At 41.4% G+C, this 15,480-nt stretch overlaps 1 protein-coding gene across 9 annotated transcripts in view; it reads left to right on the top strand.

Annotated features, from left to right (window-relative positions):
• The window catches only part of NCOR2 (nuclear receptor corepressor 2), a 1,084,598-nt gene that overhangs the window by 515,533 nt on the left and 553,585 nt on the right, over positions 1 to 15,480 (top strand). For all 9 annotated transcript variants that reach the window (XM_069215021.1, XM_069215023.1, XM_069215022.1 and 6 more), the window contains 3 exons: positions 886 to 1,058; positions 7,297 to 7,390; positions 15,091 to 15,269. In XM_069215021.1, coding sequence (XP_069071122.1) covers positions 886 to 1,058; positions 7,297 to 7,390; positions 15,091 to 15,269 — 446 coding nt within the window. The remainder of the gene's footprint in view (positions 1 to 885; positions 1,059 to 7,296; positions 7,391 to 15,090; positions 15,270 to 15,480) is intronic.

Raw genomic sequence — 15,480 nt, 5'->3', positions numbered from 1 at the left:
AGCGAGATTTAGGAATTACAATGAATCCAAATGCTCCTGCTCAAGTCACGATGACTTTGTTTATCAGTGAGGATGATGATGATGATGATGATGATGTTAAACTTTTTCCTGATGTTTTTGGGAGTGTGTTGAGCTTGTGATGGGATTTCGAGCACAAGATAATCTTAAAAAGTGAGCTAAAACTGTTATAAAAAAAAAAAAAAAGGTTAGGAAAGGCCTTATGTGGGCACCTTAAGTTGAACTAGAGAGTTTAAAGTGACTTTGCTTTTATTGAGTGATAGACTGCTCGGAGTGGTTAGTGCCTGTTGTGTTGGTGCCAAAAGATGGTGGTAAAAACATCTGTATGTGTCTTGACTTGCGATACCAGAATACATGCATTTGGGTTGATAGACAACCCCCACCAAATACTTCAGAAGAACGGTCTATCTTGAATGCACAAGTATTTAGCATGATGGACCTGTCATCAGTGTACCATCAAGATGCTTTGAGTGAAGAGTTGAAGCCTTTGACATCATTTGTGACTAATCTAGGGGATTTATTGAATAATGAAAATATTTATTTCAGTATCATTACTGTTGAGACCAACTTGCTCTTGTTAAAACAAAATTGTATCAAGTTAAAAAAAAAGTAAAACTAGAAGCTCATAAACCTCTTCTTTAATAAACTGAAGTAAGATGTATTGTGTTCCCCTGTCCAGATTCAACCTTTTAGCCAGGATCATTGAGTCAGTTTGCTTCCAGAACCCACTAGCTGTTTATGATAATTGAAAAAACATATTGTCCAGCTCAGCATTGACTGAGGAGTGCATTTACTCTATTGCTGACCATTGCAGTCCCCCTAAATTGCTTGTTCAAGTCTCTTTCTCCCTCTATTGCCTCTTTCCAGGAACAGAAGTTCTGCCAGCGTTACGATGAGCTGATGGAAGCCTGGGAAAAGAAAGTAGAGCGCATTGAGAACAACCCAAGGCGGCGCGCCAAGGAAACAAAAGTTCGGGAATACTATGAGAAGCAGTTCCCGGAGATTCGAAAGCAGAGGGAAATGCAGGAGCGTATGCAAAGGTAAGGATTTAATAAGCCATCCAGGCAGGAGGGAAATATTCATGGCTTCAAAGATCAGTGGAATGCAAGTAATCGAGATTTATTGTACCAAAGCACACTTTTTGAAAGATAAAATGGAAAGTTTTCTCAGTTGGAAAGGACTTAAAGAAACTCTAGGTAAAGACATTCCTAGCGGGAGCCTCCTGCGGTATAGAAAACATGAGGTTTATTGATGACCACAAGGGCGAACAATGTCTTACCTTTGTTGGGACACTCTTTAGTGATGGCAGTGAGAAGGAGGAAATGGTGTAAGCAAAGGGAGAAAACAAATAGGTTGTGGGGAAATCGATAAAGGATGGAAAAGAAAGGTTAGAAACCCCTTAAATGCAGGACTCAGAAGGAGGATGGATTGCAGTAAGTGGGTTGGATCATTTACAGGTTTTATCTGAAAATTGTTTTTCAAATTTGTATATTTGTGGTATAAAGTGGACAGCGAAACAGATTTACAATTTAAATATCCTTATAGAGACACAGATTTTAATCCATATAGGCATTGGTGCTTGAAAACTCGCTCACAGTTGGATGACTGGGAATACATACAAAAGTGGGAGGCAGCAATTTACAGTAATGTTATACTTTATTTCTGTTTTTACTTTACAGCTTTTAGTAGGCCATTTGTTCTTGATAAGGGTCAAACTGCAATGAGGTCCACTGCTTTTCCAACTTTTTCGGGGATAGTAACTCTTATAGTTTGGGGCAGGATAGTGTATTTTTCCGTGTCTTAGCAGAGCCAATGAACTACAAGCAAGTCGAGTGGTATAATTTTTAGTTCCTCAGTGTCGCAAACCACTTGTCTGGAGTCTACAGTCCCTTCATCATCTCATAGCCAGCAGCTCACTCCAACTGTGTCTGAAGAAGGTCCCTCTTATAGGCAACTTCCAGGGATTGTCAAGTTTGGTTAAAAAGGGGGCATTTGCAACCATCATACAAGATACTGTCACCATCAGCATCCGTAATTGTGCCGACAACTGGAGCTGTGGTGAGACTAGTTGCTGTAAATTGGCAGATGCCAGCCATGGTAATGCTGTTTGGCTTTACCTGGCCTTGCGTTACATGTGGAAATCTAGAGGGAGCACCTTTCAAGTCTTGTGTTCTCTGAACAAGCAGAGAGTGGGATATTGCTTATTCCACGGTTTGGTCTTCTTCAGGAAAAATGATGCCACCAGGATCATGCTGCTAGTGACATTGAGGCGGTAGGTCCACACAGCCCAATTCTAGTCGCTGTTCATGCCAACACCTCTGCCGTAGTGTCATCCTTAACATCGTCTTATCCCAGAAGGAAGAGGCTTGGATAATCCAGTCTGCATTATTTTGCAGACGTTTTATATCAATCCAAGATGAGTCTTGCCAGGGTAGATGATGGATATGTCACAATGCCCCAATTTTATTGCTCTTAATTTTTCTTCCGAGGCAGGTACTTTAGATTTCTGAACTCTAGGTTCTGCTGTACTCAACCTTGGGCAGTTAAACCACATTCAGCATCTTGAAGTCTTCCTCATTGCCTTTGTTTTTTTTTTATGGCTTTGGATTTTTCTTTCTTTTGAAACTTATTCTAGAAGATAATGGTCACCTTTCACTTGTTGCATTTTCAGAGGGGCACTACTGCTTGTTGCTCAGGCAATGAATGGAAACCTGAAAGGAGCGACTTAGCCTCATCTCTTTACAGATTCTCTGCGAGTACCCTAGAGAAACAGCATCACACTTAAGACGGACACTTATAATTACGTCAACTTGACAGAGTTTATCAACTAATAGCAGTCCTATAGAGGCAATAGAGGGGGCAATTTTACTCTCACAATGGATGTTAATCAAGAAGGGAATAGAGTAGTTCAATGAGCAGTTAAAACACACTTTTGACTTGTTCTCTGAGGTGTGATGGCCACTTAGTAGCCCTGTGCTATTCTAGCCTTTGCCCTGAGATAAACTTAATATTTGTATTTGTTTTTCCGCCAAACTTTCGTCTTCGTGTTTTTCCGGCGAGTCCTTAAACCTAGGGTACGTGTCGGTACAGTGTAGAAGCTGAAACCTGAGATCTGTACCTAGTGAGTTTCTCTTGGAGAGGAAATGACAGAAGCATCAGTGCACAACCAGCAGGTGCTCATGCCTTCATCAGACCCCTGGTCTGGAGACCCAAGTCTTCTCAAGGGCCAAGGCCTGCTCAGATGTCTGTAAAGCAGCAGTACAATCCACACTGGTACTAGTCAGACGAGCATCAAATGTCTTTATAGTGTCAACAACAGTAAAAGTGAAATACATGTTTAAAGTTTCACAGAGAGAGATTTTAACTCTTAATGACAACAATCTCCTCAGTGCTTCCTCTTCTGTCCTGAAATGACTGAGCGTGCATACCTCATTCCTCAGTCACATCCCGCTACATCTATTGTACCAGTAGTTCGGGCTTGGTTATTCTCCAACTACCAGTTATTTCTCTCTCTAGGTGCTAGCATCCGCTCACCCGAGCCCTCCCACGGTTGCACGTGCTCCTGGCTTCCTTGAGTACCCCGTATAGTCCTAATGTCCGGGTTCTCATCGCTCCTTCTCAGATAGGTTGCTACCCCCCTATCTGTTTTTTGATCGCTTCTTACTAAGAGGTCCACGTGACCTTCACTGCCCCTTATATAACCACCGTCTCCTCAATTTTCAAATATCTGACCAGTTCAGGACAGTACATTAACCATGACATTAATCGTTTCCCAATGCATAGGCCGAGCCTCAGACAGTGACTCACGTTTAACAAGACTTCCATGAAAGTCACCTGACTTTCATACCTCAGACATGTCTACAATATGTTCCGGGAGGGAGGGGCACAGATTGACACAGTACCATACTCATTTTTTTCTCCTTTCCCAACTTTTGGGGTCCCTGGCGGGTAAATCTGGCATTTCTAATGAGCTCCTCTCGTCTTTTCATTTTACCCACGTGACAAAGTGATGTGTACTGTTCAGTCAGTTTTTTTTAAAATCAATATAGTTTGTTTTTTGCCATGTTTTGCTTAATAGAAAATGTATGTTGCTATTTCCTGGTCCGCGTCTGATTTTCTGGGCCATTTACAGCAGCGGAAGCTGTAGAGGGGCCCCTTTGCGCCCCAGTTTGTGTGGCAAATCTGGCAGAATTCTGGCAGGTTTGCGGCGGGTGCCAGGAGCGCTCTTTCCGCTTTGATGGTGACCCGACGCTACAGGTACAAAAATGGCACCAACTTCAGACGTGACACTTCGAATCATACTTAATGTCGGCTCAGAGAGGAGAGCCCTAGAGCCTGAAATCCACGTTTTTTGCAGAGCAAAGGTCGCCTGTCAGTTCCTTTCACGTCTGCCTGCGTAGCAGGAGTTCCGGGGCTCTTTGCCTGTTCATGCAATAATTTTAAGATTTTTGATTTCATCGGCTTGGCGTCTGCAGAGTATTTTTCCGCTTGTGCTCACCACTCAACACTCATTCTTTTCTTTTTCGATTCCCTACTTAATTTTCCCAAAATAAAATGCTACATTTAGTTTAGGACGAAAATTGCCCTTAGGGCTCCTATTAACTGCCCTAAACCGTCTGTATAGTTACTTACCCCTACCACTCCTTATTTATATTTTATTTCTTAAGTCCCTAACCTGTTTTAGGACTCACACCTTTCTCGCTGTGAACCAATATGAAATTCCCACATTGCATACATATTAGATAACCACGTTTGAGATTATAGTGGGGGGGTCTCCAATCCAATCACTTAATATTATCTCCCACTGGCCTCAAACTAAGGTATACATGTGATCAGTAGACATTTCAGAAAAATATATTCTTTTTTGTTTGTGAGAGCCCCTGGTTAACCAAGATTGTTTAATCTAAAAAAAAATCAAGAACATTGAAAGGTGGTTTCACCTCTACTCCACCTCCCTCCTCGGCTACCGTACCCCATCACGTAATTTTGATAGTTCCCGTGGGGGTATTTCCCCCGAGACGCAACACGTGTTGGCTGTTTGTTCAAGAACTGGCTGATTGTTCAAGAACTTGATCAACTGAGTACCAGAGAGTGTATTTGCAATACTACATGAATTTGATATATCCGATTGAGGAATTCTCATCGCGTTATGGAATACAGAGTTTTTTATGAATAAAATTACAAAGACTGGAGAATACATCAAGAACTGCATATTGATCTATCCTTTGGTCTGTAAACAACAATTTGGAGTATATATAATGCTCATGACATTTATTATCCTATTTTGTTTTTTTAAATAGTATGTTTATTTTGGTGAGTGACTCACGTATGTTTTTGTCCCGTGATGCACCATGCCTACTGGACATGAAGCCCATCTACTCATCAGTGTGTACTTGTTTAGCCCTAATGTTGTATTTGTGTCAATGAATAATGAATGATTGAACAGTAGATTATAGAGTGCGCTGTTAAAACAGCGGTGTCCTGGCGCTGTGGCAGAAAAAAGAAGCCACTAAGAAGCAAAAAACAGCCAACTCTTCTCTGTTCAATGGCACAGCGGCTACTCGGGGCATCCCAGAGCCAAACCCAAAATTAAGGCGGATGTTCCCATAATTTTGTGATGTGAACTGTTGTGTAAATGCCACAAACATTAGTACAGAGGAGTGCCAGTGTGCTGATGTTGCTACTCCTTACAAAGTAAACATATATAAACTGCCATTGACACGCCTATCTTCACTGACAAAGCCAGTAGGTATTTCACTTTAATATATATGCCTGGTGTGTACATGTTTATAGTGTAGGCAGGCACTCGCCCGTACAGATGAGCAGCTGTGCTTACTCTCTCTGCAACCACTTGCAAAGTAAAAATACAGAAATTGGCATTGACCCTTCCACCCAGAAAAAGCGTGGAAGCCCATGGAAGCAACCCATTTTAACCATCATTGACAAAGCCGGTGGGCATGCCTTGCCTTATTGTATGCATAACCCCTACAAATTTGCTGACATTCGAAATATGATAACAATGTTATGGGTCATGCAGCGTGACAGGTGGACTGATTATATACACATACATGGGGCAGACTATGAAGAGACCGTATGGCCCAGTAGTATTTGTTTTGTGTACTTGGTACTGATCGATGTATGTATGGAGAGGAAAATGCGATTCATCGGAAGACTTCCTGTTGAGTGAAACTATACCTTTCGGACATCCTGTCATGTGACTTGGTGCCCTTCTTTGGAGCCGCCTTACCTTTCCATCACAGAGGCATCTTTCTTTGAGAGTTTACTGCATCACGCTCTGTCAGTTTCTGGACCTCTACCACTCCTTAAAGTAAGTTATGACTGCTCAACGTCATTACCCCTCTAGATTAAAGGGCATCACAAGACTAACCTGGTTATCCAGGTAGAATTCAGTGGCACAGGTGGCCCAGCAGAAGCAGTGGCAGACTGAGTTACCCATCACAGATACCTCCGGTAACTAGCGACAGCCGCAGGGTCATCTGAAGCCTCTCACAAGGCACCAAAAGAATGTTACCAACTTGTTTACTTACTCTGGTGTTCAGTGTACACAAGTGTATTTCTTGTGAGAGGCAGTGTTTTGTACCCAAAACATTGTCTAGACATTGTTTTTTGTGAAGCTCTCTTTAACTCCTCCACGTCCCTCCGAGTCCTTCCACAGTGAAAGAGACTTAAAAGAAATCTGATGGGATAGATACAGGCACAGATGTTTGTGAAAAGGAAGAAAGTTGGATATTAAGCACATCTTGGTAGGGCGATTGTGCCACGTTGCTGGGGCAAGACCGAAGAATGGTTAACTCCTGGCTCTGCTGTCTGAGGAGCTCTTAGAAAGAGCTGGTAATCTCGTTATACACCGTGCTTAATTTGAGCTGCTGTTTGCCAGTGCTCGGCACTGGCACTTATTTTATAACACCGTCATATATTTGACAGTCCACCACATGGTCGCGCTGTTAGTCTGTTTGTTAAAAGGCACGCAAGCGAAGTGTTTAAGAATGCAATATTCCCAAAAAATATATATACCAGGATGCTCAGGGCATTCTTATAGCTCAAGGTCACCTAGTATAGTGCAAATATTAATGTTTATAGGACTGTAAGTGTAAGTAGGTGTTGGTACTTTTATTTGACAGCGCTGGCAGGGACTGCAAGTGGTGGAAACTGCAGTGGCCTCCTGAGAAATATTTTGGGTCCTGGCACTTGTTATTTTACAAATTAAGCACTAGTTATACACGTTTTAACTGTTTTTATAAATGTCTTGTTTCTCAGTAGGGTGGGACAGAGAGGTAGCAGTCTTTCCCTGTCAGCAGCTCGTAGCGAACATGAAGTGTCAGAAATTATTGATGGACTCTCTGAACAGGAGGTAAGAACACGGTCTCCAGCCATTACTTTTCATTCCTGTTATTTGAACAGTGAACTAATTTTAATTTTGCAGAAAGCTGTCAATATAGATCCTTGGGTTGATGCACGCACTGTAGATAATTATGAGCACGCCGGGGGTGCTTGCTCCTAACCTGGTGGTGCCACTTAGTCCTATTTGTTAAGAGGTACCATTGCTGTGAGACTTCAGCGTGCATCATATAGAAGGTTCAACATTGTTAATTTCACTATGATTACAATCATTTCTGCTCCAGGAATCTCTACTTCAGTGTTCGAAAAATCTCAAAAGTTTGGAGTAAGAATCAGTTTTAGCAAACCAATGTCATTTTGTTTTGTTGCTAGGCTTAATTTTTTAGAGAGATGTTGGGCTCTGCATTCACCTCTCTTTACACATGTGAGGTGCTGTGTATGTGAAAATGATAAATGGCTGAAGAAAATGGATGAAGATTGGACATGAGCCAATAGATCTTTTTGCTCCAGATCTGTGTCCAAATCCTCTTGTTTACACTTATGGGCAGATATTCCAACCAGTGAACAGAGGAGCCATTTATTAGAGTTACGTAAACTGGCGGATATTAATGTGCTTCGCCCAACATTTCAAACTTTATCAATGCATGAGGCAGTGTCTTATTCTCTAATAAGTTTATTTATTTATCTCAAGGTCTTATGCCATGTGTGTCTATGCTCTTATTAGATCGTCATTTTAACTGATATGTTTATTAAAAGCTTAAGGTACCATGTCTTTCTTTGTTGTCACTATAAACTTTTTTATATCATTGTCCTAATATATCTCATCTTTATCTTTGTTCTGTAAATAATGTCTACTTCCATAGTTCTTAATTGTGTATTTATCTCATGGACATCTTGTGTGAATTTTTCAGTGCCTTACCAGACAGTGTCTTTATAGAGACTGCCTTAAATACAAGGGTGTATAGTGGTCTTATGAGGTCATGAATTTCTCATGGATTTCATTACAATGTACTTTATTTCACAGTCTTATAAGATAGTTATTGCACTTTCCAAGATAATGTTGCTTCTCACTGTCTCACTAGATCTTGACTGTATCACACAACCATATAAGATCAATTATTTTTTGTGCTCCTAATTAGACAATGGTTTTCTTGCTTTCCTAATGAGTATCAGTGGTGTACTAAATTAGATCTTTATCACAATAGTTTATATAATGTCTTCTTCCCCAGGTCTTAGATTATCTCTTTTACTCATAGATGCATGTTGTGGCTTTTTCTGTGTCAAAGACCATGGTTCCTGTCCAACCATACTTTCTATAATGTTCTCCACAGTCTGCATCATATCCGCTGTTCTCGTTAGATCATTTCTCTGGCTTTCACTGCTCTATATAGCTTTAAAGAATACCTTAATCAGTGTTGTCCCATGGTTTTACAAGTACACAGTATTTAACTGCATAATGCTTTATTTCATACTCTTATAAAATTATTTATCGCACGACAGACAATTTCTTATCTCAGTCTTATTAAATCATGCCTTTATCACAGGCATGTCAATATTATTAGATTGTCTTTATTTGTGTAAAAATAATTTCTGATTTTCAAAATTATTTTAATCATTAGTTATATTCTTAATACATTATTTGGTCTTTGCTGGGCTCACAGTAGAAAATTACATTTTTCTCAGTAGGATAATTATTCATTTTGCAAGAAAAAAAAAACTATAGTGGTGTTTATGACAAAATAAACAAGAAACTAGATACACATTAATTGAGAAATGGTGACTCTTTCTTAGCGTTCATTTCGTTTTCTTCTCAGATGTTTTTTTCCCCCAAAATATCAACTTCTGGTTGTTCTCTCTATTTGACTTTCTTCCTCTTTTCCATTCTCCTTGCTGCTTTTCCATACACCTGCAGTTTCTCTGTTCAGAAAGTTCATTTATTTCTTTGGGTCGTGAAAAAGAAGGCATTCCATAATAGTGTAGTCGTTAGGTTAACTGTGTTCCATGGTAAAAGGTGCAGTATGTTAAGATTTCTGTTGAATCAGCAGCAACTGGAAATAATCTTTATTTTTTTAATACTATTCAGTGTTTTACCCAATCAGGCATTTGCTTGAATAAAAAAAGCACCATTTTAGTGAGTCTACAAACGTCCTCTGTAGTCAACATAAATCCTTACCCTTTACACCTGGAAGCCTTAGGCTGCAGGTCTGAAACGTGCTGCTGTGAACTTTCACATATGTTAACAAGTTTATATGTCAGTGAAACATAATCATTTTTAGCAGCATAAGTTGAGTGCTGACTAGCTTTCTTAGATACATACTTTTTTGGAGCTTGTTTCACAAGTTAAAACTTGAGAGTAGAAGTAGCAAACATCCAAAACGAAATTTATTCTTGCCAGCAGTTAGTCTCATGTGTAAAATGTGACCAAGGTTTGCTGTCCTTGATGCCACGAAACAGTAGTGTTCTGTGGAACAAAGGAATGCTGGCGAATGTCCAGTCTCTCTGTCTTCGAGTAAGAACCGCACAGTTAAACATTGGACTGTGCGACTGAATAGTATGCAGGTTTCAATTAAAATGAAATAATACAATTATTTAACAACTTTACAAAGATTTTTTTTTATTGTGCTTTGCTATCTGAATGCCTACTCCTCTTATTCTAAGAGAGTATTGTGAGCCGAGCAGAGTGTAAATCCCCCCACTACGATAAAAGGAATTGCAAAAAAATATTGGTAGCCACACAATAGAAATTATTTCAATTTGATTGCCATTGCTTTTTCTATGTAAATATGTTTTAAAAGAGAACATTGTTTTTTATTTTATTTTATTTGTTTTTTTATTAGTTTTATTGTTAACATAAGAGCCACGTTTCCACTTTCATACAACATTAAGTACTGACAACAGCAAATAGTGTCTTCCTGGTCTCCCCCGGCTTTCGCTGTTGGAGTAACCAGGAGCGTCTTGCGGCAAGGTGAAAGGGCAGCGGACGGGAGGAATTAAAATATATATATATATATTTTAAAACACTTACCTCCTCTGCTGCATGTCGCTCCTCTGTCCCTCGTCGGCTGCAGGCACAGGCTCCCAGCCTGCCCTGCAGCCAAACCTGACGCTGCTCGAAGCAGCATCAGGATTGGCTGGGAGCGCCCAGCCAGGGTGCTCCTAGGCCGACTGGAGCGTGTGCATGCTCTCTCCACCCCAACTGTGTTGCTGGGCTGGAGACAGCCTACAGCGCATGTGTGTTTGGCCAGCCTGAGACAGCCGGCCAAACACACATGCGCTCACTCCCCCTCGTGCACCTCACCCCCAGTGCCCTGACCCTTTTACCAAACAACAATAATAAACACAGTTTATTATCGTTGTTTGGTAAAAGTTTTGCAGCTGTCGCTGCTGGCGGAGGGGCAACGCTCCTCCGCCCCCATGGAGGAGTGCTGCCCCTGGTAGTAACCAGGGCAGATCAGTTATCCCCTGCTGCCACAAGATCATTGAGTGTACAACACAGAACAAACTGAAGAGAAGGGCCAGATTGTGTGTTAATTGTTTGCTGTCAAACAAGCACATCCGTGACCCATACTACACTGTAAGAGATCACCGCCACATGGAATGAGACATACCTTCTACTGACCAATTTTCTATGTTGCGAGGTATTACTTGTGTCTCAGACTTTAGAGGGATGAAAGTCTGAATTAGCCTTACTACGCTTTGAACTTTTAAGTTGTATACAGATTTGTGCAACAGATGCACTAGCCTCCTAAATGTTTGAGAAAGAGTGACTGTGATTTGAAATAAGAATCTCAGAATAGTTCAGCTTTGCATCTGCAGATGACTCTATCCCACCGCTGCAGGAATGGGTTAGGAGGCGGCTGTACGTTTGAGGCTGGCGGAGGATGAAAGGCTGCACAGCTCGCTGTAGGGATCACAAGAAGGGGCTTCCCTTCATACACCCAAAGCCACCTGGAGCGCCCCATTCCTTATTTTTAGCAAAGACAGCTCAGCAGTCTGAAATCTGGAAGAAAAGGCCTCACACAGCTTGCTTTTCTCAGATCCCTACTTCAGAGCGTATCTGGAAAGTGTGATTTCCATGTTGTTCTTCCAAATATTACATCCAGGGAAGAGTATTGGAAAGGTGTGTATACTTCAGGTCCCTCCAGGGTTGAAGCAGGAGAGTCCTTGCATATCCCTTTAGCACAGGGGGGTCTGTTATATTGCTTGGGCGGATCAATACCGGATCTTCAGGAAGCCACTGACAATGTAAGTGAATCCACTAGGATTCATTATTTTTACATTTATTTTATGGGGATATCCTGAAAACCTGGCATGGTCCTCTACCTGTGTTGGACACGTATGACTTAACTCATGTGCAACTCTGTGGTGTGTTGTTTGCTCTCATTTCAAATGCTTAGGTAAAAAGACATGTTTTTCTTTTTTTTGCATGTCTTCTTTATTTTGCCAGCGTTTCACCTTTTGTATTTCAGTGTCCTTGTAATAATGTGCAAGGAATGTCACATTCTGTTTGTAGTTTTTAATTTTCTACAATCTCCATGAGGCCCAGTGAGGAAAAGGTACCCCGCTTCTCACCCTCGAGTATATTACACACACTATAAGTGACAGCGGTAGAGCCTGGCGGTGGCCCTAGGGAAGGCGGTGGAGGTATTTTCGGGTGCAGTGGTATTGAAATGAAGAAGGGTTGTAGTCGCCCCCTCATTGAAATAAAGTGAACTCTTCAGGGTGACTTTTTAAATACGTATGTACTTTAAAGTAATCTACCTGTGTTTTTTTTCTTGCAGGGATTACTACAAGAAAAAACACACAGGTTCCAGTTGGGGAAGGCTAGAAAGTTTGTTTAGAAAGCTTTCACATCCAATCAAATTGTCAATATAACTTTAGGAATTACAAAAAAATAGTGCCTTGTAAACTCCCCATTTATCAGTTTCTCAAAGTGTTGTAGATTTCCATTTTATTGTATTTTAGTGTAAGTTAAAAAAGAGCATTATGTGCTATCAAAACTCCCATTATCAGAACCTCATGACAGGAATCTATCAGTAATGTTTGTTACAAGAAACACTGAAATCATTAAACTTATTTAATCAGTTCAACTATAGGAAAATCATATAGCCGAGGGAGAGTAGGCTGCTTCACAGTATTGTTGGGGTGAATGATGTCATAATTCATCTCAGTTCCTCCCTCCCCAGTTTATATTCTTAATGAAACATTCTAGAATGCTCTTTGTTGGTGATTGTTAGCCGTGCCACACACTGGATAATCCCTTTAGTGAGCAGAAAAAGGTAAACAAACATTTGCAATGCAATGGGTCTCGCATTTGCTCGAGTTAGAGCTAGTATCGTTATAAATTCCTAAATGGACTTTTCTTGCCACTTAAATTGAAAATGAAAAGTGAAACAGTGGACATAAGTGAGCCGATTCAAAGCGCTGTGGCCGCCATGAGCGCGAAGGAGAGACACAGAGAGAGAAAGAAGTTATTTTGCAGTCAATCCCGTCAGCAGTCGTGCAGCTATCCATATAACAGGGGCAGTCTGCAAGGCGGTAACAAAACCGTCCCAAGGAGGGACAAATGTAAAGCATTTATCAGTGATAACACCAGATTTTTGAAAGGCAAGCCCAGGAACGAGTGATGGGCGTGCGTTGGGCGTGGTTAAAAGCCCACTATGCTTACTACAAGTCAAAGCGTTGGTGCGCTCGACCTAAAAACAAGGGCGGTCGAGTTATACCCACAAAGCAGTGTTTGTGTCCCACAACTGATGTCTTCCCTTATGCCCACCGGAGTAATACTCCTGGAGGGGTGGGGGTCACGTTTCGGTTCAAAAGGCAGATATCCCTGAAGTCCCTCTTGTAGGGCTCTCTGTTGCTTGATTAACTTTAAGCTGATGTGAGACATCAAAAAGTCCCTGGTACTGCACAGGTCTGATACACACCCTCAAACTTGGCATATTGAGAGGATATTTTGTTATTTTTTCCTGTTAAGTTCTGATTACACAGCTGCCCCTTTAAACCAGTTCGTGTCACTTTTAAGACGTCGCTTTAATTGAGGGGTTTCCTCTAACATTGCTATCTCGAGGAAACTGCAGTTTCTTTGGCTATTTAAATGTTGATCATTTTGTAAGAGATTCCTATGAAGATAAACAACCCCATCTCACCTGTTTTTTTTTGTTGTTTTTGGGGGTTTATTAAAAAAAAACCTTTCTCACACGCACGTTTCCCTGCTATTCGTCCTTGGAGCGGGTGAAGGATTCGCTGCACACACAATATAAACCCACAACCCTGAATTGAATATGACAATGTTCTGTTAAGAAAGATTGTTTTTTTGTATGTTGTTACCCCACACCAAGTATACTGACTTTGAGGGCCTTTTGAGCGTTTTTTTGTTGTTGTTTTTTTCGAAATTGGCTGCAAGTATCACGAAAACCTCAGAAATGACACGAGAAGGCTTAAAGTACAAGCATATATAGTGAACTCCAAAGATGTCACTTTTGTTAGGAGTGCAATAGCTGGAGAGCTGCGCTCCTCGCGCAAGTACTGGTTGCAGTAAAGGCCTCTGTCAGCATTTCAGTGTCAGCTCCTCGAGACCCTGACAAAGCTCTATAACAAAGGAGCTGTGGAAACACAGATTACAGTAAATCACTGCCGATTGTTCATTTGTAAACAGCGGATCACCCAGTACTCCTCCGCACCGGAAGTTGCAGTACTTGTGTTGTCTGTGCTTCCGGGGTTCAGAGAATAGCAACGCCTTATCCTCGCATTAGTGAAAACCGAGCCCTCACTGGGAACTATCACACAAATAAGAAATATTTATACAAAGTAAAGCAATGTTTATTTTTGGTTTCACTGAAGTGCATGTTGGCAAATAAGTAAAGTATACCAAAGGTAAAACATTTGCTGAAATACACACAATGGCAGGTTAATATATCTGCACTTAGGCAGGGAACCAAATGACTGACCCCTCAGCTCCATTGTCTTCAGCCAATCTGATAATAAAGTTTGCACTTTTTTGGTGCATATTTGAGTGTGCTTGGAACAGAGACGGACAAAAGCCGTGTGCTTCCATCCTGGTGAAACTCGCACGCATCACTGAACGTTTAAATAGCGCTTGCAACAGTACATTATTTCCATGTTTTAATAACTGGTTTGGTAACAGTGGTGCGCCCTACCTCGCCCTTGCAAAGTTATAAAACTCTTGCTGAGCCACGAGGAGAGAAGTTGTGGCATTCAAGTGACGGGATCTCTGCACAATATGATAATTTTCAGGGAATAAGCAGAGAATTATTAGGATAAAGGTACTGCTTTAAGACTGTCTCAACGTGCCATTGTTCGCCTCTCGTTTTTTTTTAAATGTAGAATTAACTATGGAAAAATTGCAGTGACCTCCTATGATGACGTCAGAGATAATTTACAAGCAGGTCCTGGGGGTTGAACTCAGTGTTGGCCAATCAGAGATGGGTCATTTTGCCTCTGCTCTTGGCTTGTGACCCTCCTTTCAGAGCGGAAGATGAATTGCTTCCAGGCCCACTCACAGGACAACAGCCCCTTTCAGCATAAATTTAAGATGACGCGAACAACAAGAAATGTGATGGGGCTGCCTTAGAAGTCCAGGAGTTAACCTCCAGCCCGCTCTGTTGTATTTCTTTTCTCGTTGAGTGTGATCACCCCAGTGGTTGGCAGGATGGAGACTGATGCATTTCTCAATGTTGTCCCCCCCTGCAGAACCTTGAGAAGCAGATGCGCCAGCTGGCGGTCATCCCCCCCATGCTCTTCGACGCCGAGCAGCAGCGCATCAAGTTCATCAACATGAACGGTCTGGTGGACGACCCCATGAAGGTGTACAAGGACCGGCAGGTCATGAACATGTGGAGCGAGCCGGAGAAGGACACCTTTCGGGAAAAGTGAGTGATTCTCCAAGCCATTACCCTATCCCTTCAATTTATGCAAAAATTCGGAATAATCATGTTGACTTTGCAAAAATTCCAGACGGTTTGGTCTAGTTTTCGTGTTGGGATGTTTTTGGTTGGGGGTTATTTTTATTTATTTATTTATTAACCAATGCTTGTTTTCACCCTGATGGCTCCTTAGTGCCAGTACCCTGCCTCCCCATTC

The sequence above is a fragment of the Pleurodeles waltl genome, chromosome 11 (assembly GCF_031143425.1).
Source record: "Pleurodeles waltl isolate 20211129_DDA chromosome 11, aPleWal1.hap1.20221129, whole genome shotgun sequence".
Taxonomy (NCBI): domain Eukaryota; kingdom Metazoa; phylum Chordata; class Amphibia; order Caudata; family Salamandridae; genus Pleurodeles; species Pleurodeles waltl.
This window is presented reverse-complemented; position numbering and strand designations above follow the sequence as displayed.